This window comes from Alosa pseudoharengus, unplaced genomic scaffold, assembly GCF_046254945.1.
Source record: "Alosa pseudoharengus isolate Yale_2024_CS ecotype anadromous, Long Island Sound unplaced genomic scaffold, YU_APseudo_1.1 YU_APseudo_1.1_scf_12, whole genome shotgun sequence".
Taxonomy (NCBI): Eukaryota; Metazoa; Chordata; class Actinopteri; order Clupeiformes; family Clupeidae; genus Alosa; species Alosa pseudoharengus.
This window is the reverse complement of record NW_027468587.1, coordinates 31,244,242-31,272,081: the sequence shown is the minus strand read 5'-3', so window position 1 is coordinate 31,272,081 and position 27,840 is coordinate 31,244,242. Positions and strand designations below refer to the sequence as shown.

General features: G+C 43.2%; 1 protein-coding gene across 1 annotated transcript; it reads right to left on the bottom strand.

The window, feature by feature from the left end:
* Positions 1-24: 24 nt before the first annotated feature.
* On the bottom strand, positions 25-25,959 carry smg5 (SMG5 nonsense mediated mRNA decay factor). Its single transcript, XM_076280812.1, has 22 exons — positions 25,483-25,959; positions 23,660-23,758; positions 23,270-23,393; positions 22,715-22,871; positions 22,389-22,478; positions 21,811-21,900; positions 20,940-21,018; positions 20,097-20,222; positions 19,709-19,777; positions 17,687-17,898; positions 16,763-16,900; positions 13,788-14,765; positions 13,292-13,461; positions 12,595-12,670; positions 12,134-12,309; positions 11,395-11,553; positions 9,919-9,978; positions 9,590-9,749; positions 7,280-7,370; positions 3,765-3,839; positions 3,065-3,203; positions 25-1,650 (listed from the first exon to the last, which is right to left on the bottom strand). The coding sequence occupies exons 1-22, from the start codon at positions 25,545-25,547 to the stop codon at positions 1,567-1,569; spliced, it is 3,417 nt and encodes a 1,138-aa protein (XP_076136927.1). The 5' UTR covers positions 25,548-25,959; the 3' UTR covers positions 25-1,566.
* Positions 25,960-27,840: the final 1,881 nt, after the last annotated feature.

The following is a 27,840-nucleotide window of genomic DNA, read 5'->3' as shown; positions in this document are numbered from 1 at the left end:
GACCAGACACGGGCAGCAAGGAACTCTGATGAAGTCTTGTATTTCTTTTTTATTGTTGAATGCGTGAACTCACACATACATTTGTTTTCCTTTTGCACTGTGCATGGCGGGAATGATGATGTAGGGCATGCGTGTGATTGATGATGGAGAAACAGGTGATGGAGATTTTACTGTTTAGTAGGTCTGAGAGGAACAGGGGCGGGGATCACAGAGTCGAACACAACTTTCTCCACTCCTGTCAGCACTGGGGTTTCTGATGAGCTGATGGCAATGGGATGATGAAGAGGCGGCCATCGTACAGAGCTAGGACCTCTCTTGTGAGAGCATGAAACAGACAGATCACAAGACCGTTTAAGGCGACATGATCGAGTCAGCCACCCGAACAACCTCCCGCTAACCCTTCCCCTTTACTGTGTTCGGCACAGTTTACAAAGGTCCAAAAAACAGGAAGACAAGACACAGAAAACAGTACAACATACAAAAATAAAATCGCATAAAACCAACCATCTTTGTTTTTTTTTTGTTTGTTTTGTTTTCTTGTTTTTTTTTCCTTACATTACCCTTTTTCTCTCTATACATACATAACTGAATACATTAGGTCACTGGTCACAAAAAGTACACAGCAAAACAAAACAAAAAAGAAAAAGAATCCAATTCCGACAGACGTGCAAATCCTTTCACCTTGACCTCTGGGATGAGTTCTACAGGTGCTAAAAGGAGCCCTGGTCTGGTGCACAAGCCCAGCATGAGAACAGGTTCCAGAGCTTTCCTGTGGGAGGAGTGGTGGGCAGTGGTGGACTGTGGTTGCAGTCACACCTTCACCACTGCCCTACCACCTAGAGGGGACACTAAAGTCACAACTCCGCCCCCCCCCCCCTCCCCTAAAACTTCCTAAACTCAGATAAGGAAGAAGAAAACAAACAAACAAAACCAAATAAGCATTGCGCTCTCTATAGATTTATATATATTGGTAATCACGTCTTCTCCTCGGGTTGTGTATATGCATGTGTATGTGTGCGTGTCTCTCTCTCTCAGTAGGATATTTGCCCCCACCTCCACGAGCAAGACCTGGTTGGGTTTTGAACAACAAGTGAACCAGGGGCACTCAAACCTAGGCACCCTTCCCCCAAACACTCATCTTACTCCACATGGAGTGAGAGACGGATGAGGGATCTGCGTCTGTTTTCGTTTGCTCTACAGAAATCATCTTTTTGTGTTATTTTTTTTCTAAAATCCCTTCTCCGGTTCTCCCTATTCCTGTGCTCTGCCATACACACACACGCTGCAGCAGTCTCAGACCTGCTGTCGTTTATGCTCTCTCTTTCAACGGGTTGGACTTCATGTTTGCTTGTTGTCTCGGAGAAGCAGATACAGACAGAGTGGATGAGGACAGAGAGTGAGAGAGAGAAGAGAAAGAGCGAGAGAGAAAGAGAGAAAGAGAGAAAGAGAAAGAGAGAAAGAGAGAGAGAGAGAGAGAGAGAGAGAGAGAGAGAGAAAGAGAGAGAGAGAAAGAGAGAGAGGGAGTGGATGTGTGAATCAGCCGCAGTAGCCGCGCGGGAACTTTCCTCAGCCCATTTCCTTCCACTGGCGGTAGAACTCCACCACGTTTTTCAGCTCCATGCCCGCTGCCGACACGGCTGCCATGGCAGCCTGTCGCCAGGCAACAACAACACACACACACACACACACGAAAGAAAATGGAATTAGTATTCACATACAGTTCATTACCAAACTTAAAGGGATCCTATGCAGTTTTGCCAATTTCTTCGCTGTTCAGTCAGTCTGCCGTTTCCTCTTTCCCTGTTCCTCCAACAATGATTTACTCGGTTTTCAGCTCTGGTCTGAGTAACTCCATTGCTACGTTGTTTTAGCCGGTGCCTGGCATGTATTTGTGTAGTGCCGTAAAGCAATTCATTACATTACAAGACCGCAAGATTTTCTGACTCTGAGGCCGGCAGCTTGACGGACCAAAGTTGCGAGACTGTTTTTTTCCACCACAGACGCTAGGGCGAAATAAGACAGCCGCCATTCAACCCAGAAAAGGTCATATAACCATTTCAATGACTCCGAAGCTGTTAAGGTAAATTAAGCTAAAAAAACTGCATAGTCCCCCTTTAACACACATCTATCCAGACCTTAGTGCAGTCGCTAACATGCACAGGACCACAGTATTTAACTCAAACCTATGTAAAGGGAACCGAAATATACACAACCGCATTGAGCAGCTGGTCACAGCATTGAACAGCAATGACAGACAAGGCGGCCTGATGTCAGAATGTACTGAGTGAGGAGGGAAGGTTGCGCAACCCATCCGTGGTGTACTGGTGATTTTTCTTTTGAATTTCACTGGTGATGCTGAAGATATTGGAGGGGTCTGCTATAAGATGCATTACTTTAAGGAATTGTTTTTTGTGACCAATTGTTTTTATTTTGTAATAATGCATAGATCATTTACATCATGTACAAAGGCACAAAAAACCCTCCCTCCCCTTTCCCACCCACCACTTCCATACCCACCCAAGAACAAGACCTGTGGTAAACATCTGATTGATAAAGGATTATGCAAACATACTTTAAGGAAATGTTAAAAGAGAACTGTTCCAATATTTTTCAAAATATTTTTGGGGGATTTTTGTCTTTATTCAGACATGACGATGAAAAGTGACAGGAAGCGAGTGGGGGGGATGGAGCAGGTGGGAAATGACCGCAGGTCAGAGTCAAATCTGGGTCCCTGAGGGAAGCGGTAAAGATGCTACAGCTGCATATGGCACAGGGCCCCCCGAACTGAAACACTTTAATAGTCAACCGTGAAACGACTATACAATGGAAGCAGAGGTCATTTGGAAACTGCCATCACTCATCACTGACTAGACACAAAATGTCGTTAAAAGTGTGCACAGCCCTACAGAGATACACATGTCTGTTAACCTCTAAATGTACCATCTTACTTATGCCACCTCCTGTTCCCCTGACTGACTATGCAGACCTGCCACTGAATGTCAAAATAGCTGTATGTTTGTGTTAGTGTTTGTCTTCCTGTGTGTGTGTGTGTGTGATCTCTCACCTTCATGGGTGCAGAGCGAGCAGACATCTCGGGAATGGAGTGACCGGTAAGGATGGTCACCATGCCAACAGTGTCCTCGTCTCCATTGCTCTGACACCCAGTCAGCTGACGACAGCTGTCCACCATCTTATACAGCTGCCTTGGATTCAAGTAAGACAAGTCAAAGTCAACACTTCAGTCAGACAACACTCACAGCTCACTGACCAACTTATAGCCATCGCCTCGGCAACCTAGGTATCTTCCATGTGAGGCTTGCTGCTGTGAGATTATTGTTAATACTAATTGTTAATACTAGCACTTAATGCCAATACTTTCAGCTGGCAGTGAGTATCCATCAGGAGTTTGTAATGTAATATCACAGCCAGGCTCTTTATAGTCAGTCACAAAAAAATGTAAAATAAGGGAGACAGAAAATCGGGCTTCTAAACAACTTGGCCAACATTTCCACAGCTTGACTCTCCTCTCATGTTATGGAGACATATTACAAGCATTGTCGTCTTGTCCCAAATTTGCATACCCTGCCAAAGTCGTTTGCAAATCTAAATACTATGCAACACCAAGCCCCTGTTGAATGTTAAAGGATGAGACAACACGCCCAAAAATGATGTGTATCAGAGGACTACATGAACACAACAACCATAGATTCGGCTTAAAAGGAAGTAAATTACAAAGCAAAGCATTGTGGGTGAAAGAGTCTCACCAGGCCTCAGGGTCCTGCCGCTTGAGCTTGTCTCGGTCGAAGCCCTTTCCTGCCTCCTTCTGACAGCGGATGTACCTATGGGATGGGGTGTGCAAGAGGGGATAACGGGGAGGAATGAAGGAATGAAATGTTGTAACAGACATAAAACAAAAATAAATTACAAAGACTATCACATCAAATGATGTGCTAGTGTTTCAATTCAGGAAGTCTTGACTCAATGAAGAGACACTGAAAGACTTAGTTAAGTTAAGACAGTAACGTTTTACTCTTGGTTAAACAACACGGATGCAACAATTTAGCACGACTGCCCCAGTGAAAGAGACCAGAAAGGCATTCTATAACAAACCATCAACCTGGGGTTGGACAAATTTGCTCTAGTTATCAAAGACTGAATATTTGGGGTTTTCACACGAAGTGTGTAGGTATGCTCAGTGGAAAAGTGCACAATCTGGAGAAAGATAAGGCGGAAAACTTTAGGACCTATTGAAGAAAGTTTGCTTTCTTACAGTAAATTGTGTGAGAATATCCTGTGAATATCCTGTGGTTTTGTGGCAACCCTGAAAAGTCCTCAAAATAACACAATACTGAGCCACCCTCACGTTGCATTCATTCGAGTTTACATTACAAAACTAGACATGCACATGACGAGGTCCGATGTAAAACCATCTAAACGCTACCTCCGTCAAAAATGAGATAACGATGGTGAGTTAATGCTTTACACACAAAGTATACATTAATCAAATAATTTGGTTTCAAAACCCGCTAAATACCGTATTTTCCGGACTATAAGTCGCTCCTGAGTATAAGTCGCATCAGTCAAAAAATGAGTCATGAGCAGGAAAAAAACATATATAAGTCGCACCGGACTATAAGTCGCATTTATTTAGAAATGTATTTCACAAAATCCAAAACCAAAAACAGAGACTATGTAACTGGATTATTGAGGCCAAAAAGATTCATGTTAATGAAGACGAAGGAGTGAAGGCAGCCAAGAGGAGGGCAGGAAGGTAATTGCAAAGCAAAAGATCCACTGAAAGAAAATGCCATGTGGTAGACCAAAATGTATCTAAAATGTGGAGAATACAAAGCAATCAAGCATTTTGGGCGATGTGGAGTCACAAGCTGGCAGCAGATTAAATGCTCACGAGAGAGAAAAAGATGCCGTTTTAAAAGGAGGTGACCGAAGCAAGCAGGATAGGCCTATAGGCCCGATGGTAATTGTAAAGCAATTTACAAAAGATTCACTGAACAAAAATGCTGATGTGGTACATGAAAATTTAGCTAAAAATGTGGAGAATGCAATGCAATCAAGCATTTTGGACGATGTGGAGAGACAAGCCGGCAGCAGATTAAATGCTGAAGAGAGAAAAAGATGTGGTTTTAAAAGGAAGTGCGGACCGAAGCTGTTGCAAGCAGGTGATATTTAGAAATATATTTCACAAAATCCAAGACCAAGGACAGACTATGTAACTGGACACATTGAGGCCAAAAATATTGAGAATTCTACAGGGAATGTTACTGAAGACGAATGAGTGAATAGTGGCAAGAGGCAAGCCGAAGGCTGCTGACAAGGGCCCGACGCTAATTGTAAAGCAATTTACAAAAAAAAAAAAAAAAAAAAAAAAAAAAAATCACTGAACAAAAATGCTGATGTGGTACATGAAAATTTAGCTAAAAATGTGGAAAATGCAATGCAATCAATCATTTTGGACGATATATTGGCACAGGCTGGCAGCAGAACAATTGCTTGGCTGGCCACCTCCGAGAAAGCGAGAGAAAAAAAGATGCGCATTTAAAACCAGGGTCTAAATTCCAGCACGGGATTGCGGGTATTGCGAATAAATTATTACTTAGTATTTAGCATAATAATAGAAGTCCCGCAAATCAAGCCATCATAATGCGAGAAATTCCTACACATTTTACAGCGCTGTCTGACGTTAATATAATAATGGAGCGGCCTGAGCAGGATTTGTCACCCCTGAAGTGAAATTATAGCCTAGGTGTTTCAACATCAACCGCTATCGACAGGAAAGGAAAACAAACGTTTAGAGATCAGGAACCGTCAGGAAACACAGAAGCATGACCGCCTATAACGCGAGAGACATGAATGACTTCTCCATTTGACGTTATAGTCGATTGCGGCCGTGAACAGACAGCTACAGACACGGAACGCACAGTAAGCCTACTTCACTTTCTGTGCGTATTCATTACGTGAAAGATAATTAGTAGCAAAACAGCGATCAAATATTACATGGCAGTGAGTTTTGTTTTCAAATGTTTTCATGCATGTTTAGATAACGGGTGAGGAATGTTTAGGAGACTTGTAAATCCTCAAATTTAGGCTGCACAAAGCACAGCACCTTTATTTGGCCATGGCTTGTATTCGAGTCAGCTATATAGTCCTTTATTTCTTGCGTTTTATTGTGAGACATAGGCCTACTTTTCGTTTGGAGCGGCATGGGTAGGCTATCAAAAGCAGATGTTCAATTTGAGATTTAATTTACGTTTGGACTGTTTGATTATATTGCTAAATATCGGGACTAATGACCACTGAAATCTGTGGGGTATTTAATGGCTTACTATTAAGTACTATTAAGTTTCATGTAGTGTCGGGATTTCGATTGCCATCCACTTATTGCGAGATAAGGTATCCGCGCTTTCATTCATTCATACGTGTGCTGTGCTGTAAGGGAAACCTTATTCCATATAGCCAAAGAGGTCTAAGATAGCCTAAATGTAGTTATTTTTTAAATTATGCATCTGGCAGCAACAATTGTGTTTAAATGTAGGTTATTGTTTCAGCCTCTAGCTCAGAAGGGGGCGGCATGCGACTGGTAGCTTGAGAGCAATGAGAGCAACGTGTTGGAGACTCATGGTGTAGGACAATGACTTTTCATTGGCAACAATACCAACCAACAATATAAAAAATATTAAGAAGAGCTCTTTTATGAGTTAAATTGAAACAAAATTATACTGGCTTTTATTTGTCCAAATCTGAGGACCGACTATAAATAGAATCCCGGCCATACTTTGACGATTTAGGTATGCACGTGTGTTTCAGGCATAGTGCAAGCACTAATCTCTAACTGAAAGTGCACAGGACTCTCGCGGCTGTAGACGTAATGTTTCACGTAGGGTTCATGTCAGTTAATATAAATTAACATTTAAAAACATGTTCAATTATATATATTTTTTTCATATATAAGTCACACCTGACTATAAGTCGCAGGACCAGCCAAACTATGAAAAAAAGTGTGACTTAAAGTCCGGAAAATACGGTACCACTCTCTTCCTGGTCTGAAATATTGATTTGTAGGCAAAACCTATAGGAGCCTGTTAAAAAATGCTCATTTAAAAGAAAAGTGGTCAGACAGAATAAGAAGGGTTTGCATCTGAACTCTGAACTCTCTACAGTATTTTAGTCATGAGAGAAAGGGGTGCCTCTCCTTAGTAAAACAGAGATCGGTGATGGAGGTCATCCACCAGTCAGGAGAGCAGTGAGAATTGTGCCACACCTATTTCCCTTGCGAAACTCCGATTCCAAGAAACGGATTCCATCCCTCGCACCAGCATTCTCCTTCTTCAACATGTCCAACCCGTCAATCACTGCAAACACAAATGAAAAACAACATACACTTCAATGAACTTCAAGATGTGTTATGTAATGCCAGCCAGAAAATTGCGAAATGTGCTCAAAACCAAATGTCAGGCAGAAGGCTTGAGTAGAAAATAACACAACTTCATTGTTAAGTGCATACAAAATATTTCCACACAACACAATACTTCGAATAAATGCAAGCGCAAGATGCTAGTGTTTGAGGCGACTGAAGTAAGTTTGAAAGAGTTTAATATTGACACATTGGCACAGACATTTAAATGCATCTGCATTCCACTGGCTAGAATGCTCAAATGATCAGCTAAAGCAATAGAGTACCGAAATGCAACGTTTTGTTTCCATGACTGCAGTCACTGGATCTAAACAAACTTTCAAAGTGGCATCGACAGCATTGCACTTAGACATGTGGCACTGTTTCTAGCTCATAAATTCTTTTTAAATGTAGGCCACAGCTGGTTAAATATGTTTTACCTGCTAGGCAGCAGCTTAGCCACATAAAACAGATTCCCTGTCAGGTGTATAGTAAGAAACAAAATCCCAGTGAATACTTCACATCTTATCAAATGCTGACTGCTGTTAAGAGTGACTTTTTTTGCACGGACACGTCCGTGAATTTAAGAGATTTGCATGCTGTGAAGTTATATGCTGGTGTCTTTTACGGAGGAAACATGCTAAGAAAAACCTCTGTAGTCACAAATTTCATAGTGTTGGCAAGACTATATGTTGCAGTATGTGATTCCTACAGTGTAACAAAATTATACTAATGTCTTAAAATTAATTATACTGTCTTGTAAAATTAATTATACCAATGTTGTTGTAAAATTATTTAAATTGATTAAGAAAGCCACCGCTATAGTCACCACTATGGTTAGATTGATTTGTTTAGATCCAGTGAAATTGCTGCCTTGACAACGCTACATCACGGCTTCGGTACTCTATTCTAGTGAGGTCCAATCTTGTACTTGATAACGAAATGGACCCCTTGAGATATGAATGGAGCGGTGGCTTCTGATACCAAGTCAAAAATTGCGATTTCGATACTTCTTCGATACTTTCTTAAAAATGTACTTGATTCGGCAGCCCCCACCACCTTGACGTCATCAGTAATATTGAATATAGTAGTGGAATCATTCACAACAGTGGCCATCCTAGATTCTGTTTTACTCTCTCAACACACACTGAAAATGATGGCTTATGTGATATGTTTCTATTTCATATCTTTTTAAATTCATATAGAGTGTATTTAGTTAATAATGTATAGTATTTTACTAGTTACTAGTAGCTAAACATATTTAGTAATTTGAATGCTTCATATTGATTTTTAAACTATTACACTTTAATTGAGTCTAATTGAGTGCACATTGGTGATGTGTAGGTGTAATTGAGTGCCTGTCACTTTAAGAAATACGTGAGAGTAATTAGCCTTCATCCTGACGGTTTTAGGCTAGTGAATAAAAGTTGCTCATAGAGCGTAAGGATATGTGGATGCAATTCATTATGTCCTCTATGTCATTAGATAAAATAAATGTTCAAAAAACTAACAAGTCGAAGACAATCTTTCTGGGATCAAGTGTTTTGCAATGTTCACTAATGATTTTAGTGACCATTACTGGCAGACGTGATCTGAGCTAGCAGGATAGTTACCAATGAGCTCTCTCCAGATGTAAAAGTTTGCCATGGTTGCGTAGCCTATTTGCGTAAGCGCAAAGTGGTTCTCTCTCTGTGTGTGTGTGTGTGTGTGTGTGTGTGTGTGTGTGTCTGCGTCTTCATGAGGCTATGTTCAGTTCAACTCGGTAGTTGATCCGTCCGGTCAATAGCACCGCATTCACGCCACTTCATGATTAGATTAATGAATTAATCAGACAGGCTGTAAACGTGTATGCGGGAATTTCTCACATTATGATGGCTAGATTTCTGGGACTTGAACAAATTATGCGCAATACCCGCAATGAAATTTAGGCCCTGAGCAGTGCTTGGGATCTCAGTATTGACCAACATGATCATGATCATGTGCTTGGGATCTCAGTATTGAGCAACATGATCATGATCATGAGTTGTGCCATAATGGAGCAGTGCTTGGGATCTCAGGATTGAGCAACATGATCATGATCATGAGTTGTGCCATAATGGAGCAGTGCTTGGGATCTCAGGATTGAGCAACATGATCATGAGTTGTGCCGTAATGAAGCCGTGCTTGGGCAGCGCGTACCTGTCCGGGGGATGATGATGATGAAGCAGCCACTGCTGGCCAGCTGCCTGAGCAGGGGGAGGTGCTGGCACAGAGACGACGAGTCGGGCACCAGGTACGGAGACATGGATGACTGGGCCTTGGGCTGCTGAAGGCTGCCCTCTAGCTGTGACACCTCCAACTGCAGCCATAAATCCAGAGAGAGAGAGAGAGAGAGAGAGAGAGAGAGAGAGAGAGAGAGAGAGAGAGAGAGAGAGAGAGAGAGAGAGAGAGAGACATGATGAGGAGGATATAATGGAAGGGGAATCAAAAAGGAGAAGAGAAAAAACAATAAAGCCCAGAGAGAGCACCTGTAAGCGGAGCTGAGCCATGTCTCTCATGAGGCGATTCCGACGAGCCTCCTCCTCAGCCTGCAGACAGAAACACACACACTTCGTTATGAAACACCTTCCCTGAGGTAGCATGCGGGCATGTGTACATCGACACTGTAAAAATGTACATTTACATTTAAAGCAGCACTAAAGATTTGCTCTCAGGGTTCCCCTACAGTTGAGAAGCACAATAAACTACATACATATTTGCTAAAATGTATGAACATAACTCTGATACAATATAGAGGGAATGCATAGACAGCAGTCTGTAGAAAGAGATCTCCGAATTCCTGTAGCTCTTTTCCATTTCAATTTGAGAGTGGGGGGAGTGTTCCTACCCGAACACAGAAAGTTGCTAGTTGATCGGTAATCGCCTGGTAGCCATTTGTCTGCCATTCATCATGTTATGAGGTTATGTGCCATCAAAACGATTTTAAAAACATGTTAAGATAAACATGTAAAAAAAAAAAAAAAACTCTTAAGGGTGCCTTTAAAAAATTGTAAAAAAAAAAAAATCAGTGTTTCATGAGCCCAACTTGAACACAACTTCTTCAGAACAGACAAGTCCATCACTACAGCCCAGCACGTTCTCTCATGGAGTTGAAATGCAACCGCAGCACAAGGTCTCCCACTGGACCAATGGCATAATGAGGATTATGCCCACTCAGGCCTGGTCACATCATGAGCGCCGATCATGGCACTGACTTACTGTAGGAGCTTACACACATATTGATCTCACTGTAAACCCCCCTATCGATCGACCTTCACCCTCTTATATACACACACACTCACACCATAATACACGGATTGCGATGCTGTAATATGATATAATTACATTCATGTGACAGAGCAATCAGCCAAGTGCGCTTAGAGAGCCTGTCCAGCGCTCAATACTTACAGGCAAAATATGAATAAAAAATGATGAATGTCTAACTCTAACACTTTCCTATTAGAGGAGACTGAATGTTCTGAATGTAAATGCTGTGGTTATATTTTTCCCCAATAGCCTACATTCTTCACCATGTGTAATTGATAACAAAAGTTGAAAACACATAAAACACTGACTGTACTTTACATACACTTCAGTATCCCGGTTATGATCGGGATTTTGAAGTATCCTGGTTTTGTGTTTGCACATGCAAACATCAAATCCCGATTTTTAGAACCCCGGATAAGCCTTTATCCCGGTATTGAAAAATCTGCTTATGCTAGCTGGAATACTCCGAGAGAAACCAGGATACTGCTCCATGGACACACCCTATCCTGGACAGCTGACTACACACATACAAACAACTCCACAGCTGCATCTCAAAACATTTGAATATCATGGAAAAAATGTTTTCCATAATTTATTTCAAAAAGTGAAATTTTCATATATTCTAGAATCATTACACATAAAGTGAAATATTCTGTGTTCATGCAAACAGCACATTTCCAAAAGGCCTGCTGCTTTACCATGCGGAACTGGGCCTTGGCCTGCTGGACCAGGTTGTCCTCTTCTGATTGGCTGATGCTTGTGAAGATGCCTGCCTCCGGGTTGAAGTGCAGCACGTTGCCTTGGAGACTGGTAAGAAAGTGGCCGAAACTGCGGATGCAGCACAAACGCACCATGCACTGAGAGGAAGAGGTAGAGAAAGTGAGAGAAGGATAGAGTGGATTGAGACAGAGAGAGAGAGAGGAGAGAGAGAGAGAGAAAGAGAGGGGGGGCAGGGGGAGTGACATGACAGACAGAAATGAGAAGGTTCATCATTAGAGGTCTTGTACAATGGGATGGGGTTGAATGCAACCATTTCTGAAAACTTGTCATTGTTTATGAAGACAACAGAAAAACACTATCTGCCCTGCATTGTTTTAAATCTCATACAAGTATTCTAATGCATTTCTTGCCTTCCCATGTAGAGTATGGTGTTTGTCAATTGGTACTTTGATTGATTGCTACAAAACCTCTAATGTGTATGAACTGGAAAAACTTGCCTTGCTTTCCCTTGGTGAGGCACAGGCTGAGGATGATGTTGTAATGTCTGACATAGTGGGATGTTGGTTGAGCAGTTCAACTTCACTTCAATGAGTGTTGGCTAGCCCGACTGCAGTAGAGTTTAGTGCAGTCCTGTTATAGTGCTAGGGATGAAGGTGTGTGTTGGGGAGGTTGTTGCAGAGTGTGTTGCATTGTGGTGTGTGTATCTCCAGCGGTTACCTCGTCCAGGGGGCTGAGAGACGGTCGGCTGGTGCTGAAGTCCAGGCGTCGGTGTGCCAGGCTGAGGGCGGGCAGGTGTCGCAGGGCCAGGTCTTCAGGCAGCAGCAGCGTCTGGACCAACCCCGGCTGCTCACACTCACCCAGCAGCGCGGCCAGCTCCGAGCACACACCCAGATCTACACACACACACACACACACACACACACACACACACACACACACACACACACACACACACACACACACACACACACACACACACACACACACACACACACACACACACACACACACACACACACACACACACACACACAAATTGTCAGCTTTGTTTTGAGTGAATTCAGAGTAGCATTAAGCAGTGGGCAGCCTTGATCCAGCAGTTGGGTGCCTTGCTCAAGGGCACCTCATCCGTGGATGTAGGAGAGTGCTGTCCAATCACCCAATCACTTCAGACTCACCTGCTTCCAGCATCTTGGCTCCATCAGGTAGGAGGTTGAGCAGCACCGAAAGTCTGTTCCACAGACTCTGAGAACTCTGGGTGATGGGCGGGGGGGGATAACACATCAGCTTGATTAAGAGCATTTCTTCCAACCAAATGAATACAGCACTGTTTCACTGGGGTCAGCATTTTTAATCATTCAGTTTGATTGCCACTTCATGGCAAGGGCGCAAGGTCATCTGTGCGACTTGTTCGTATGCTGCTGCAGGCTACCCTGGAAACTCCAGAGTTCTCGCAAGAGCACTATTTGAATTGTCTCTGCGAGACACTCTGGCAATAAGTAATGATGCACGTTACTTTTGCCACTTGTGTACCGCGGGGAGCCAATCACATCGGTATATCTGATATAGGCGGGCCAGAGGCGAGCTAAACAGATGACAGTTGTAGTGTTATCCAATTGCGTCGAAGCCCGGAATCAGTCAGTAAACATTGGTCGTATTGTGTTATCCAATTATGTGCAGTGAGATTTTCAAATGCACGCTTGGTGCCGCCCCTGGAGTTGGGCTATTACATTATTCATGGCCAGACCCTTAATCTTTCTAGATTACCAGGATCTGGAATCTCCAGGCTAGCTGCAGGCACTGGGGAAGGTCAAAACGAAGACTGGGAAAGGTCAATGCTGTCTGAAGCAAACAGCTGGTACTATTTGTTTGTACCTGAGCACACATGAGAATTATGTCTGTGTTCGTCCTTAGCCAATCCACAATGACCTTCACCACAGGAATCAGGCCCTGATTGGTCAGAATCGTTAGCTTCTCCAAGAGGGTCTTCTCACTGTGGACGGACTGGTTGCTGTGTTGGCTGCCCTCGGAGTCCGAGTCCATCTCTACAAGACAACACAAGGTGAATAAGCCAGCATCACAATACCACACTTCTCAACAGACATCTGGCTAAAGGAAAAACTTAAGGGGTCATGCAATGCTCCACAGAGCTTTCTGCTTGTATGGTCTTTTCCACACTCTACCCTTCGCATAACACATGATTAAACAACTGACTGAGTGAAATGTTCACTAATTAACCAATAAGCTATTGGTTTAGACTTTAAGACTTTAAAACAGATGTCTAGAGAGTAGAGACTTGACCACGCACAGAGAACTTTTGCTGCGTATGCTCGTGAGGAGTCCTACAAAAGGAAAAGTAAATTAGGTGTACCATTATCATTAGTGCCATTAGCTGTGCCAGGACCAACGCTGTCGGGCGTCTCTTCGGACAGGACAGGAGGTTGAGGCGAGGGGGCTGAGTCCGGCGTGGGGCTGGGCGTGTTCTGCGGCCGCAGCATCACGTTGCTGAAGGTGGGCGCCAGGCGGAAGTGCCGCTTGGCCTGAAAGAGCTGGGAGGACATGGCCTGGAGGTTGCTGCTGATGCTGGGGTCGGTGGAGAGCAGCGGCCCGTTAGTGACCACGGGGCTTACGGAGCCTTCGTCCCGCGGCGGCGGTTGTTGTTGTTGTTGTTGTTGTTGTTGTTGCTGCTGCTGCTGCTGCTGCAGGTCTTCCTCGTCTCCGTCCTCGTCCTCGTTTTCGCCCTCCTCATGCACGCCGTTGCCTTCATCCATGTCCTCCAGGTCGGAGCGCGACTCCTGGCTGTTCATGTCCGAGTCAGTCTCGACGTCGAAGGCCGTGCCGCCTTCCTCCTCCTCCTCCTCTTCCTCGTCCTCCTCCTCGTCTGTGCCGCTTTCCCAGCTGGGCGCCCCCGTGAGGGGAGGCCTCCTCCTCCTCCGTCCCTCTTTCCGGAGGACGGGAGGGTCCACCGGCGGGCCCAGCGACACCCCCAGGGGTCTGTCGGCGCTGCGCCCGCCATCCTCTTCGTCGTCCTCCTCCTCGTCGCTCTGGAAGCCCTCGCTCAGGTCGCTCTCGTCCTGCTTGCTGGCGCAGCGGCGGCGCCTCAGCATGGATAGCCGCGGGAACTTGCGCTTCTGCTTCAGCTTGCTGTTGCTGTCGCCGCCGGACCCTGGCTTCTGGGAGGCCGCGTTCCTGTGGGGTCCATCGCGCTGGGCGCCGGGCGCCTTCTGGCCATCCTCCCTGCTGCCTTTGCCCTCATCTTCCTCATCATCATCTTCCTCCAGCGAGCCATTCCGCAGGGCTCTGTCCTCAGTACCAGTGGTGGTGGACGCCTCTCTCAGCTCAGGGTCATCTGGAGATAGGGATGATGGCTCAGATAAATTAGGAGAACTGGTGGTCAAGTTTTACTTTCATTTTACTTTCAAAAACCCCATATTTGCAATGTTATAGGTATAAGTATATGTAACGGATGCCAGCTAGCTTAGCTGTGCTTGTGGAACGTTGGTAAACCTCACTCCCCGACGCCTCAATGCTGAGCCAGTAGCCTGGGCTATTGGCTCAATTGTTAGCGTTACTCCCGTTCCGAGGTGCTGCTGTTTCGCGGGTTCGAGTCCGGGCGTGTGCAGGGCTGAATCGCGCAGGTTCAACACAACGCAGGTTACATATAGTATATATACTCTTTTGATCCCGTGAGGGAAATTTGGTCTCTGCATTTATCCCAATCCGTGAATTAGTGAAACACTGCACACAGTGAACACACAGTGAGGTGAAGCACACACTAATCCCGGCGCAGTGAGCTGCCTGCACCTTGCTGAAGGGCACTTCAGCCGTGGCCTACTGGTCGGGGTTCGAACCGGCAACCCTCCGGTTACAAGTCCGAAGCGCTAACCAGTAGGCCACGGCTGCCCATGTTGAATGCCTTTACACCTACATTTCCAAACAGTAATGGCAGCTGCAGTACAAGCACGTCACAAAGGGCCTTTTGCCTGAGCTGTATGCATAAAAGCAGACTGAACATTTCTAAAGCTGTTTAAGGATTCAGGTCCAATCAGCTGCACCTTATCTAAAACCAACCAGAGCAACACTACACAGTTATAACCAAAAGCACACATTTTGTAAATACCGTAAATCCTTAAATTATAGCCGGGATTCTATTTATAGCCGGGCCTTGGATAATGGCCGGGGTCGTGGTCGATTCGGACAAATAAAGGCCAGCCCCAAAATACAAGCCGGGGTAATAATCAGTAGGGCTATCAGTCCATGAGCACTAGAAGACATTGTTTCGATTTAACTCAATGAAATAAAAGAGCACTTCTTAATATTTTATATTGTTGGTTGGTTTAATAGGCTACTGTTGTCAATGAAAAGTCGTTGTACACCATGGGTCTCCAACACGTTGCTCTCAAGATAGGCTACCAGTCGCTTGCTGCCTCCTTCTGAGCTTGCCAGAGGCTGAAGCAGTTACTAGGCTTACTACATTTAAACACAATTGTTGCCGTGAGGCATTCCAGCCTACGAATTTAATAAAAAGTAAATCATACATCATTAAAAAATAACTCAATTTAGGCTACTTGGCTACACAATACGATTTCCATTAAACAGCGCAAGTTCACAGCGCAATAAGCGGGTGGAAATCCCGACACTCATTGAACTACATGAAACTTAATAGTGAACCATCAAATACCCCCCCGATTTCAGTGTCCATCAGTCCCAACATTTAGCAATATAATCAAACAGTCCAAAAGTAAATTAAATCCCAAACCAAACCGAAAATCTTCTGCTTTTGATACCTAGCCGCTCCAAACAAAACGCATATCTACCATTAAAACGCCTTAATTTGCTGTTATCTAGCCTACGCTAATTTGTTATTGTTCATGAAGGCGTGTCTGGCAAGTTGTTATTTTATAAGTAACCTTTTACTTTATTTCAGATTCGCCTAATAAGAAATAAAGGCCTGCCTCGAATATAAGCCTTCTCCAAATAAAGACCTGTACTTTGCGCAGGCTAAGTAAATAAAAGACCCCGGTCACAATTTGAGGATTTACAGTAAGCGGGTCGGCTTGCGGGGCGGGTATAATTTTGTCTTAATTAATATTTGCGGTCCGAGTTGCGGTCGGGTTGATTCAAATATTGCGCGAGTATAGGTCGCTTGTGACCAAACCGGCGCAACACTGGTGTGTATCCCAACTTAAGTAAAAAGTGAAACTAATGCTGTAACTAAATTTATTGATTCTTGGCCCATGCTACACCATTAAAATACGGCCAGTAGTTTTTGCTTAATTCAACAACCAGGCTGAAAACATAACCTCCTTGGCAGAGGTAAAGACGGGGCCAGCTGGTGGCTCTTACCGGCGTTATCCAAGCGCAGCGCGGGTACCGGGACCTCGCCCTCCTCCAGCTCTGCCTGCAGGCGGATGTTGACATGGTTGACCAGGTGGGAGAACAACGCCAGCGTGAAGGCTATCGAGGCACTGTACTGCTTGGACCCTGAGACACAGACAGACACATAGAGACACTGTACTGCTTGGACCCTGAGACACATAGAGACACAGAGACACATAGAGACACTCTGTACTGCTTGGACCCTGAGACACATAGAGACACAGAGACACATAGAGACACTCTGTACTGCTTGGACCCTGAGACACACTGTAAGTGCTGATCCTTAAAGGAACACATCAAACCTTTTTGAGAAATTAGCTTATTTGCCATCTACCCCAGAGTTAGATCAAATTATACATGCCCTTCTCTTCTTTGTGTGTGCAATAACCCAGTCTGTTAGCACTGCTAACACTGTTAGCACAGCTTAGCATAATTCACTGGAAGTGGGTTGCACCAGTTAGCCTCTAGCTCCCTTTTAACTATAGGCTAGTTATAGGTTATTGCTAGCTCTGGGGTGGACGGGAAATAAGCTAATTTCTCAAAAAGTTGCCGTAATTCCTGAGACAGAGAGGAGTGCTGCTGATTCTTTAGAGCTCAAGGAGAAGAAAACATGGACTAATGGAGGGGAGGACAAACACAGAGAGATAGCAAGAGAAAGGTAGCAAGAAAGACTGTGAAGACGGAATAAAAGGGAAGACAGTTTGGCGTCTTGAGATGTGAGCGGAGAGAGAAAGTGACAGGAGTGCAAAAATGCAAATGAAAACAGAGAGAGGGGAGGTGAGAGGTGCATGGAAATGGGACAAGTAGAGAAAGAAAATCCAGACAGAAACCAAGGAAGCGAGACAGGATGACACCATTTTCCCTCCTCCCTGCTGCACAACGCTCCCTCACCTCCCCTCTTAAGGCTGTGCACCACCATCAAGCAGGTGACCACCATCTTGAAGACCAGCGTGTCGGGCAGCACGGAGCAGCCGATGTCGTGTTCCTCCTCCTCCTCGCCGGCCGACAGTGAGGAGTGCAGAGGCGCGGGCAGGTAGAACAGCACCAGGTTGAAGTCCTCCAGCACCGACTGGCACAGGGCAGTCAGCTCCGTCTCAATGATGCTAGACACAACAGCACAGCTCAGGATAGTCAGCAGTATACTATTTACAGTGTTGTGCAGAATCTGAAGAATGTGCACCATTCTCTTTTAAGAAAATAATGAGAGATCAGGCAAAACACACAACTCGTTTTATTTTAATGGAATTCAGTTCATGTATTACCATTGCCACTCTAAACCATTCACTAATTTCTGCTGTAGCCACTGAAGTGTCGACTTGGGATTGTGCTTCGGTTCATTGAGCTGATTAATGCAAATTGTCCACCAATATTTTCTAATAACATCATTAGATCACCATGCCTCAGTTGTGTGTTGCCCATCAGTAATACACAGAATTGATTTTAAAATGTTACTTTTTGTTTATTAACCCCTTAAGAGATACGCTCCATCTTACAGATCTGCGATCTGCCATCTCCCAACTCTGCTCCTCAGTCATCCTCACAACAACTCTTCACAATCCCCCAAAAACGGGGATCACACGGGCAGCGGTAAAGCGTAATTCAAAAGAAGTTCTATCTCGTTCCAAAGTTATACAAACGGTCTACATTCTGTTGCATAAAATGACAATTGATGAGCCTTGCGTAACGCTTTGAAAGTTGAGCCAAGTTCAACGTTCCAACACTGCAGCTTCAGCTGTTCTGCTGCCAAACCATAGCGAACAGTAGGAAATCTGCTGCTTGCCGCTGGTCAATGTGATTCCCGTCTGTCAGTGTTTGAGAAAAGTGTGGTCTATCTGTTCTTATACAAATACATGTATACTGTGTATTCGTGCACAATAAGAAAGGTTGACTGTGTTTGAGGATGGGTGATGTACCTATTCTTATACTAGGGGTGTGAATCTCTCATGTTAAAGACGATACGACACTATCATGGTCATGTCAATTAGGCAAAAACAAATGTGTGAATATGATTATCTAAACTGAGGTTTGTATCATATGTATTGAAATGAAAAAAAGAATAGTCTACATTTCAGTCAAACACAGCAGCCAGATACAACATAAAATACATTTTTATAGACTTTATAGATTTTATAGAGTTATATCTGATTGTTTTCAAGGAGCTGTAGCCTATTGTTGAGGTAAGACAATACCGAAATAAAATAAAACTGTGCTTAAGACAATCTTCTCATATAGCCTAGCCTACAAGAATAAAATAGGCCTATGAACTGGGCCTATTTTGTTCCAAGTCTGAGTGAATATGAAAAAAAAAAAATTATAATAATAATAATAATAATAATAATAATAATTTGTGCATCGTTTTAGCAGCAAGGGCCAAATTATTCTTTAACATTAAGGAAATCCCTTCATCAAACGTAAGGCTACTCTACAGACTATCGTTGCCGTTTAGAAAATGCTATAGTAAATGTTTAATTTCGCACTGGATTTTGAAAAACAAAAGAGTAATAAAAACTGTCAAACAAACGACCGAGTGCGAATTGTCACGTGCTTAAGTTGCAGTAGATGTATGCGTAATGAAGTCCTTTGACAACTTTGGGCAATGAATGTAGCCCAAAACGAACTGCATTACCCAAAAATCCGTGCCACGTGTAGTTTCAAAACAGGAAGTGGGATGAACGCGCGCTGCTACGTGCTGTAGAAAAGATTGTGAACCGATTCGTAACAAATAAATCGATATAACGACCGGTTCATTTCAGTTTTATTCCGATACGGAGCTTCACATATCGATGTAGCCGTATCTTACACGTTAAAAACGGATACCGATACGTATCGGTTAATCTTTACACCCCTAATGAATACATATACTGTGTATTCATGCATAATAAGAAAGGTTGACGGTGAGAACGGGTAGTCTACCTATTCTTCGGTTGTAGTAAACTCTGCAGATACATGAAGCCCACCAGAAGTCTCTTGATGTCTTTGGACCTGTAATGGCAGAGCAGACAGCAGAGGGACACCACAATGTTCATTCATATCTTTACACCAGATGGTACAAACATGGGATTGGTAGATTAAGTGTACAGGCCTAGGAAGGAGTAAAGGTAGACTTTTCTAAAAATGTACAACTCTGAATGTATGTGGGCATCATTTTCTGGCACCATTAGGGACACACACACACACACACACACACACACACACACACACACACACACACACACACACACACACACACACACACACACACACACACACACACACACACACACACACACACACTTCTGCAGGTGCTGGTGAAGGTTCTCACCTCTGCCTTGAAGGAGACAGCTTCTTCATCTCCTGCTTCTTCACCTGGTGGTACATCTTAGCTGCCTTGACGAAGAGACGCTTCAGGTTGCCATACGCTCCCTCGAACTGCGTCTCTGACTGAATGCTACAAAACAGGGATCATGGCCCATAGATCAGAGGTGCGTTCAAATTCACAAACATAGGCGAACATTTGTGAATGTTTGCAAACAGTTTTTGTTAGCCTTGTGTTTTGGTGGACATTTGCGAGAAATCGCAAACAGTCTGAGGAGGTAGTTCTCTGCGAACATACAGTGGAACTAGACATGAGTTTGATGAAGGCAACAATGCAATTACCGTTACAATGGAATGTTAACACCAAATCGTTCAAATTTAACTGTTCAGAGAAAACATGTTCACCACAAGCGTTCGCCAATGTTTGCTGAATTTGAACGCACCCCTGATATTATATTCAATTCTACCCAATGTGGCTTCATTTATGTTTCCCCCAAAGTTACTCATAGGAAAACATCCATTTCAAAACGGCAGTTTAGTAAAGCTTTGTCACATAGAAAGCTTGTGACCAACTCCATGAAACAGCATGTTGAATAAAACCTTTAGACTGTTACAGCAAATCAACAACACACACCATTTACTATATAAATGACTGCAACCTACTACCATTTCTACCAACCAATCTGTGATGAATCTAGAAAATAACTGCACATGTACTATGCATGATGCTTTCACCAGGCTTTCTCTGTGTGGCAAGCTTATACTGACACCATGAGGTTAGTGTAGAAATTGTTCTTTCCAGGCACTAACACATTTGGATTTTGTAGTTTTGGTACAGGTGTCCACTCACCAGCGTAGGTAGTAGTATGTAGCTTCGACATTGTAGAATTTACTACCCGCTAACGTGCCCAGCTGATTAAAAGGCATTCCTGAAACACAGAATAAAACTAAGTGACCATGATGACAAAAGGTTTGTTCATACAAAAAAAACCTTTAAAATATCTCCACTGATTAAATGGAAACCTAAAAATAATACACATCAGTGCATATACTTGTACATATACTATACTTGTCCAAGGCCTCTCAAACCCAAAGCACATATTTATAACAACAACCAACCACCTTTGTAATACAGCTCTGGAAAAACCACTGCAAATTTTTCTGACGTCATCCTACGCTTGCTGAGAGACATTCGAATGAGTTGACTTTTATATTCAAATTTGCAGTGGTCTCTAAATTTTAAATATGACCGACAACTCATTTGAATGTCACTCAGCAACCGTAGGATGATATCAGAAAAATGTGCAATGGTCTCTTAATTTTTTCCAGAGCTGTATATGACGTTGGAACATACTGTGGGCACCAATTTGAACGATGGGCAAAGTCTAACTAAAGCTAATTATAAGAAAATCTATTTGCTAATTTAACACCATGGGCCAGACCTTAAGCACAAACACTGATGAGTCAGCTCAATGCTCCCCCACGCCATACGATAGCTATAGTTCATGCATGAGAACTTTGCTTATCTTTAAAACAATATTAATTTTCACTTTAATGTTTACTTTCATGGTTCTACACTACATGCTGGTAAATTTCACAAAGTTTAATTCAATACAATGATTTATCTACTGAAGGTCATCAAGGACAATCCATAAGCATGGACCTGGCCTTCCTTGTCCATCATCAGATCACCCATGGGGTCATCTTAAAGGCCCACTCACCGACATGTGGCGAGACTGACAGAGCCTGGTGGTAAAAACGTTCGGCCAGCTGTTCTGCTTCGACCCCGGCCAGTTCATTCTGGTAGCGCGCTGCAAAAATTAACACAAGCAACCATCAGCATTCAGAAAAGAGCAACTTTATTGACCTTCAATACAGGGCACAACTAGGCAAAGAACACAGAACTCCACCTGAGCTCTATCACTGCTGAAGCCAACATGCTGTAAGGTGCTCTCCTTTGATATTCTGTAAAATGATATTCTTCATGCTGATCGCAGTGTGTGCTGTATAAGGTAAGCACTTAGTGCAGGCCACATTACACTATCTGCAAGCTTCATTTTATTAAACATGCATCAATATATTGTCAAATGACTGTACGCAAGGAAATGTACAGCATTCAGAAGGTCAGTTTAATCACCGTTTCTTAACTTGCAACTGAATCCATGTCCTCTGGTTTGCCAATGGCTTGGTCTACCAGCTGAACAACTATTGAAATGCATTACCACTTGTACGGTCACCAGTATGGTATTTCATTAGTAGTGTGGTTTGAAAATGCATATTCGCACTCTTTGGCACTTACCCAGGTCTCCCAGGTAAACCAGACACCTGTGGCAGGCCATCTGAGCCCATTCCATCTCTTTTGGGGAGGCGGACACTGGCTTCTTTCGACCTGTGGTGCAGTGCACAGAGGTACCAAAGATCAAAGATCTAGTAAAAAGTTCTTACCAAATCCATATATGGCAGAACATTCCACTAGCACTGAAAAGAAATGACAAACCTGTAATAAAATAATCTGCAACAGTTTTAATGGACTTTAATTGGCCTCCCGAAATTAACTAGGATGAACGTCACAACCAGTCTTGGCTCAAGAACAAAAGTACAAACTTTAACCACACACACTCTTACCGATGAGCGGGTCGGTGACGTGGGTCCAGTCTATGCAGTCCTGCAGCTCCAGCTGGTAGTGGGACTGGACGTAGAGCAGGAGGTGCTGGTAGAAGCCCACCCCGGCAATCAGGTGAGTCCTGTACGCACACTCCAGTGCACTGTGACTGTGAATGTGCTGCAACGCAACCCAACCACAGAGAGGATGAGGAAAACAACACGCACTTCCTGCATCATTAATACTTCTTTGTAATGCTTGTTTAAAGTCAAAGCAAAATCAATCGTCTTGAGTAGATAGTTCATGGGTGGTAAAGAACATAATTACTAAAATGTGGACATACTTGGGAGAGAGTAATTAAAAATGATAAACAGGGCACCAGAGATAAACAGAGTGTTTCAGTCTCAGTAAGAGTCACAACACATTATCTCATTGAGACGATCCATGAACTGTCAAAACGGTGTTAATTGGCATAAAACAGGTGGTGTTATCACTGTAACAGAGGCAACAGTCGCCAAAAACTCAATTCCTCCTAAATGTCTTTAAAACTGCAGAAAGACAGACAGTATACGGCATACCTTCTTGTTGGTCTTGATGACCTGAATGACCTCATAATAAACCTTCCTCCAAAGAAGCTCCTCAGCTTTGCGTCCATAGTCAACAGGGTGAAGGAACATGAGCTTCACACACAATTCTCTTAACCTGTTCAAACACATTCACAGAGGACATTCAGAAACATTACAAGGAACCTCAGGCCCTCTCTCACCCTATGCCTTACGTCATGAAATCCACATACTATCTACAAGCAGGTGACATGAGATATATAAGATATATTGCATCTTGATCTGAAGGGGGAGTCATAGCACACAAGTCAAAACAAGACAACCCAGGTAAAGTTCTTTCTTCGCCAATTTCAGTATGTCAGGATCTAATTCACACATGAAAGACGCTAAATGAGTGTGGCTTACTTGTTGCGAAGGCTGATGTTCTCTGGCTTGAAGACCTCTCTGTAGGATGATTTACTGCTGATGATGACATCTAACTTGTGCACAGACTCCACCACCGCTCTGATCAGGCAGGGAAGTGAGTTTTAATTAAGTTAGCAGCATAATGACATTCAAAGAGAGATTCAAAATAGAGGTGTTGACTGATAAGTAAGAAAGGGAGGTTCTGGAATCTTACTGAGCATCCTATGGTCAAGATTGAACTGCCAAAAGTAGGAAAGCCTTTCTACTATATTTCAGGCCTGATCACATAGATTACATTTTCTTTCACCATAAAACCAAAACTACTTCCACACACCCTGACTGGCCACTGACAAAATGCCTACAGACATTTAAGTGAAATCTGCACTGAGACAAAGTCGGACTGCACAAATTACAGTGTTGCACAGATAATTTCCTTGGAGGAAACACCTCTATTCAGTTGGGTGCATACACAGGCATCTAAAGTGTAAATTATTTCTTATATCACAACACAGTCTGTCAATTTTGCCAGTCTCGCCACAACTCTACACAACAGTCAGGAAGTAGAGATATTTGGTAATCGAATTCCACTTCATGGTGTAGGCCTATTAATCAAAGACAACTGATTCCAGTCTGCCAACGTGATTTGTGACCTAAGCTAGTCACACAAGTGCCTTTCATTTTTGTCAGCAAAACATCCCATCTGATTTGCAAACACTTTTTTTTCACCGTGTCTACTAGATCATTTCCATAGGGACTTAAATCACATATTAGAATGGTTAATTTTGCACATTGTAATGATTCTTGCATTGACGGAAAAAAATCAACTACAAGCATTAATTTAGCCTGGATTGGAATTAGCAGAATCAGCATGGTCATGTCCATGAACTGTTCAAATGCCCAGTAATGACTTTCTGTAGCTGCACTAGGGTACATGCTCGAAAACTACAACGTGCAAAGCCCTCATACTAGGTTGGCGCAACACAGGCATTTGGAAATGAATTCCTGGAGTCCTCCCGGCCTCCCCATCTCACTCCCTGCCTGACATCCTTGATACACAAATCCCTGACACTTCATTTTGTGTCTTGTGAAAGGTCTGGGATTGCTGGTGAACATAGGAAATATCTCCATTGCACTGTGTTCCCTAGTTTAGGTTAACGCGCTAACAACATGTAGCCTTACGATTGTCTCCAAATTACTCAAGGAGAATGACAGTTAATTGGAGATCAAAATCCCAATTCGAATGTTTAAAACACACACTCTACATTAGTCATGACTGTATGTGCATGCTGAGTGTCCGTTTACCACATTGATGTGACACTTGTACTATTTAATGAATATTGTAAAAGGAAATGGTTTCGTTTATGTAGTTCTAGTCAGCCACTTAACATGTATCCAACTAGTCACTATGCATCACCTAGTAGTTAACTTATCTTCAAGACAGAGGATACATTTCTAGTTGTACCGTCAGGATATCTTATTGCTAATGGTGTCCATATCTGTGATTGATAGCTCCGTGCACCGGTTTTTATCACATTAACATGTCGAGTATTGTTCTGTAAATGCTAGGTAACTTTAGCTAGCTAGCTCGTCCAGCTGCCTAGCTAGCTAACCATACTTAGTAGCTAGCTACTGAACATGCTTGTTGATTTACTGCCATGTCTTTCCGATGGTCATCGTATGATAAGTGAATGAAGAAGTTTCACCCCATTATGTCGGGATAAAACTGTTAGTTCCTTTGTCCAGATGTAGCTTGTGGTAGCTGGTTAGCTATTACTCACTTGTCAGCTTTGACAGGCTAACTTGTGGCTGTCGGCCTCACTCACCTGTATAGCCGCTTGATATGAAGGACTTTAGCCTCTGGCTCGCTGTCTTGTCCAGGTCCACTCATACTAGCGGAGATGTCAGGCTTTTAACCCGTCTGCTGGCCAGCTTGAGTTGGTCGTAATGTCTAAATGTTCACCTCTACCGAAGCAATGCAAATATAGTTAGCTAGCCGGGTAACGTTAGGTGCAGTAGGCTTGCCTGATTAGCTTGCTAGCTAGCAGGTGTCGTTCTAGACAGTTAGCTATCAGGCTGGCTAGTTTCCCTCTCTCACTGACCACTTAACCTGTGTCTGTCTCGTTCCTTGAATCCTTTGGCATATACCCCCTCTGCCCATCCGTTCGGAGGCAGGGTAGGGGAGGAAATGCCCAACTTGTTTAGTTTGGTTGTAGGTCAGCTGTCACACCCTGATGTGGTTTTTATGTTGTTCCCCGTTCCAGGCATCGCTCCAAGAGCGGCCATTATTCCACACAAAACATCGACCGCCACAATCTCGCGAGAACAACACAACACCTTCGACCTGTTCAGCGGGTGTGTGTGTGTGTGTGTGTCAACCTGGTGTTAACCCTGTTACAGACATATTTATAAGGGGACATATTTGGTGTTAGACTCTACATACTCATGAAGTTAGGCATCAGAGGGAAAGTTCTTTGTGTGCTTTTTTAACAGGTAGGCTAAGCATTGAAAGGATATTTGCATGATTTTGACATTTTTTCTCCATAGTAACAGGGCAGGGGAAACAGCAGGGTTGACAGGACAGGAGGCACTTTCTACTGCATACATTGTACATCCTTTGTCTACATAGTAGGCTACAACATTTCGCCTCCCATGTAACGTGAAGTGGTTCAACTTTTGGTCAGAATTGTTGCATTAAAGGCGCTGTAAGGGATGTAACACGGTTTCTAAACTAAAACATTTGTTGTCACATATAGCAAACATCACCTCACCATCCGCTAGCTGCCTGTGCCCTGCACTGTAAAAAAATGCGGTCTCTGTGACAGCCAAGGCTCCAAAAACGGCAAGAAAAACAACTTGGTTCAACCTGGACCATAAAAACCAAAGATTGTAGAACAGAGCTCTGTTCTAGAATCTTTGATAAAAACATAACAAACTGTTCCAGCCAATCACTGATCTATAAAGAATATTTCTTTATAGATCAGTGTAGCCAATCACCAACGAGATGCACGTTTTGGAGAGTTTCAATTGCACATGAGGGAGGGGGAGGGAGTAGCAAGCTAACTCATTGTTTTGTTTGAACGTCACAGAAAAAGTGGCATTACCCAGCATCACTTAGTGCGCCTTTAAAGCGATGGCTCGGAGTAATTTCACCCTAGGGTCCTTTGCACCATGACCCCGAGCCAAACACCCTCCCAGAACCTGTTTTCCCTTGGTCAAATCCTGATCGAGTAGCGCTGTCAGAAACGAATGAGTTTCTGCAGTCGTAATGGTAGGCTACCAACTTTTATCTCGTAAATTACCCCACTAATAATGCCCTGAATGGTACGAAACTTCTACAGTAGTACAACTATGTTCTTTACTCATAAAATGAGGCATTGAAAAGTTTGTAAATACACCAGTTTTATTTAAATAACACTTGCCTGATGGATACTACTATCTGCTACTATACCCCTGCGTCGACGTTACTTCCGTGATTTGGGAAAAGCCCATAAAGGCCAGAAAACTTAGTTTTCTGACAACGCTACTCGACCAGGGTTCGACCAAGGGAAAACAGGTTCTGGGAGGGTGTTTGGCTCGGGGTCAGGGTGAAATTACTCCGAACCATCGCTTTAATTGAATTATATTTTTTAGATCTAATACAATAATTCCAATGGTCATGGGAGTCAACCCTGTTACCATGATTAATTTGTCTAAAATCTGAAATTCTTTCTGAATTTTTTCTGAATCAACTCGGAACTCAATAACATCTCAATTTCTTCTTCCGAAGGCATTTTGCATTTATGTTCAGACCTGCACCTGGCTTTGCTTTGCTTGTCAACAGAACTTAATGACATTGCAATCTATTTCCATCTGTAAATGTGGATTGGAATCTCGATATATCAACACAATATAAAATACATAAATAATGGTATTCCCACAGCAAAATCATGTTGACATATATGTTGACAATGCAATACTAACAAACACTAACACTGCACTGAAGGTGTGGCCAAAATTCATATGCTACCATCCCATTGTATTAGCCTGACCTCTAAAGACAAACGAGGGTTGACACTGATTTATGTCAATGTTATGTTATGTTTCTCTTGGGAAAAGTAACAGGATTGAGTGAAACAGTGTTGAGTATTTCAAAGTTATTTGCTTAATAAGTAGATAGAGTCAGTCACAGGAACATAACATGC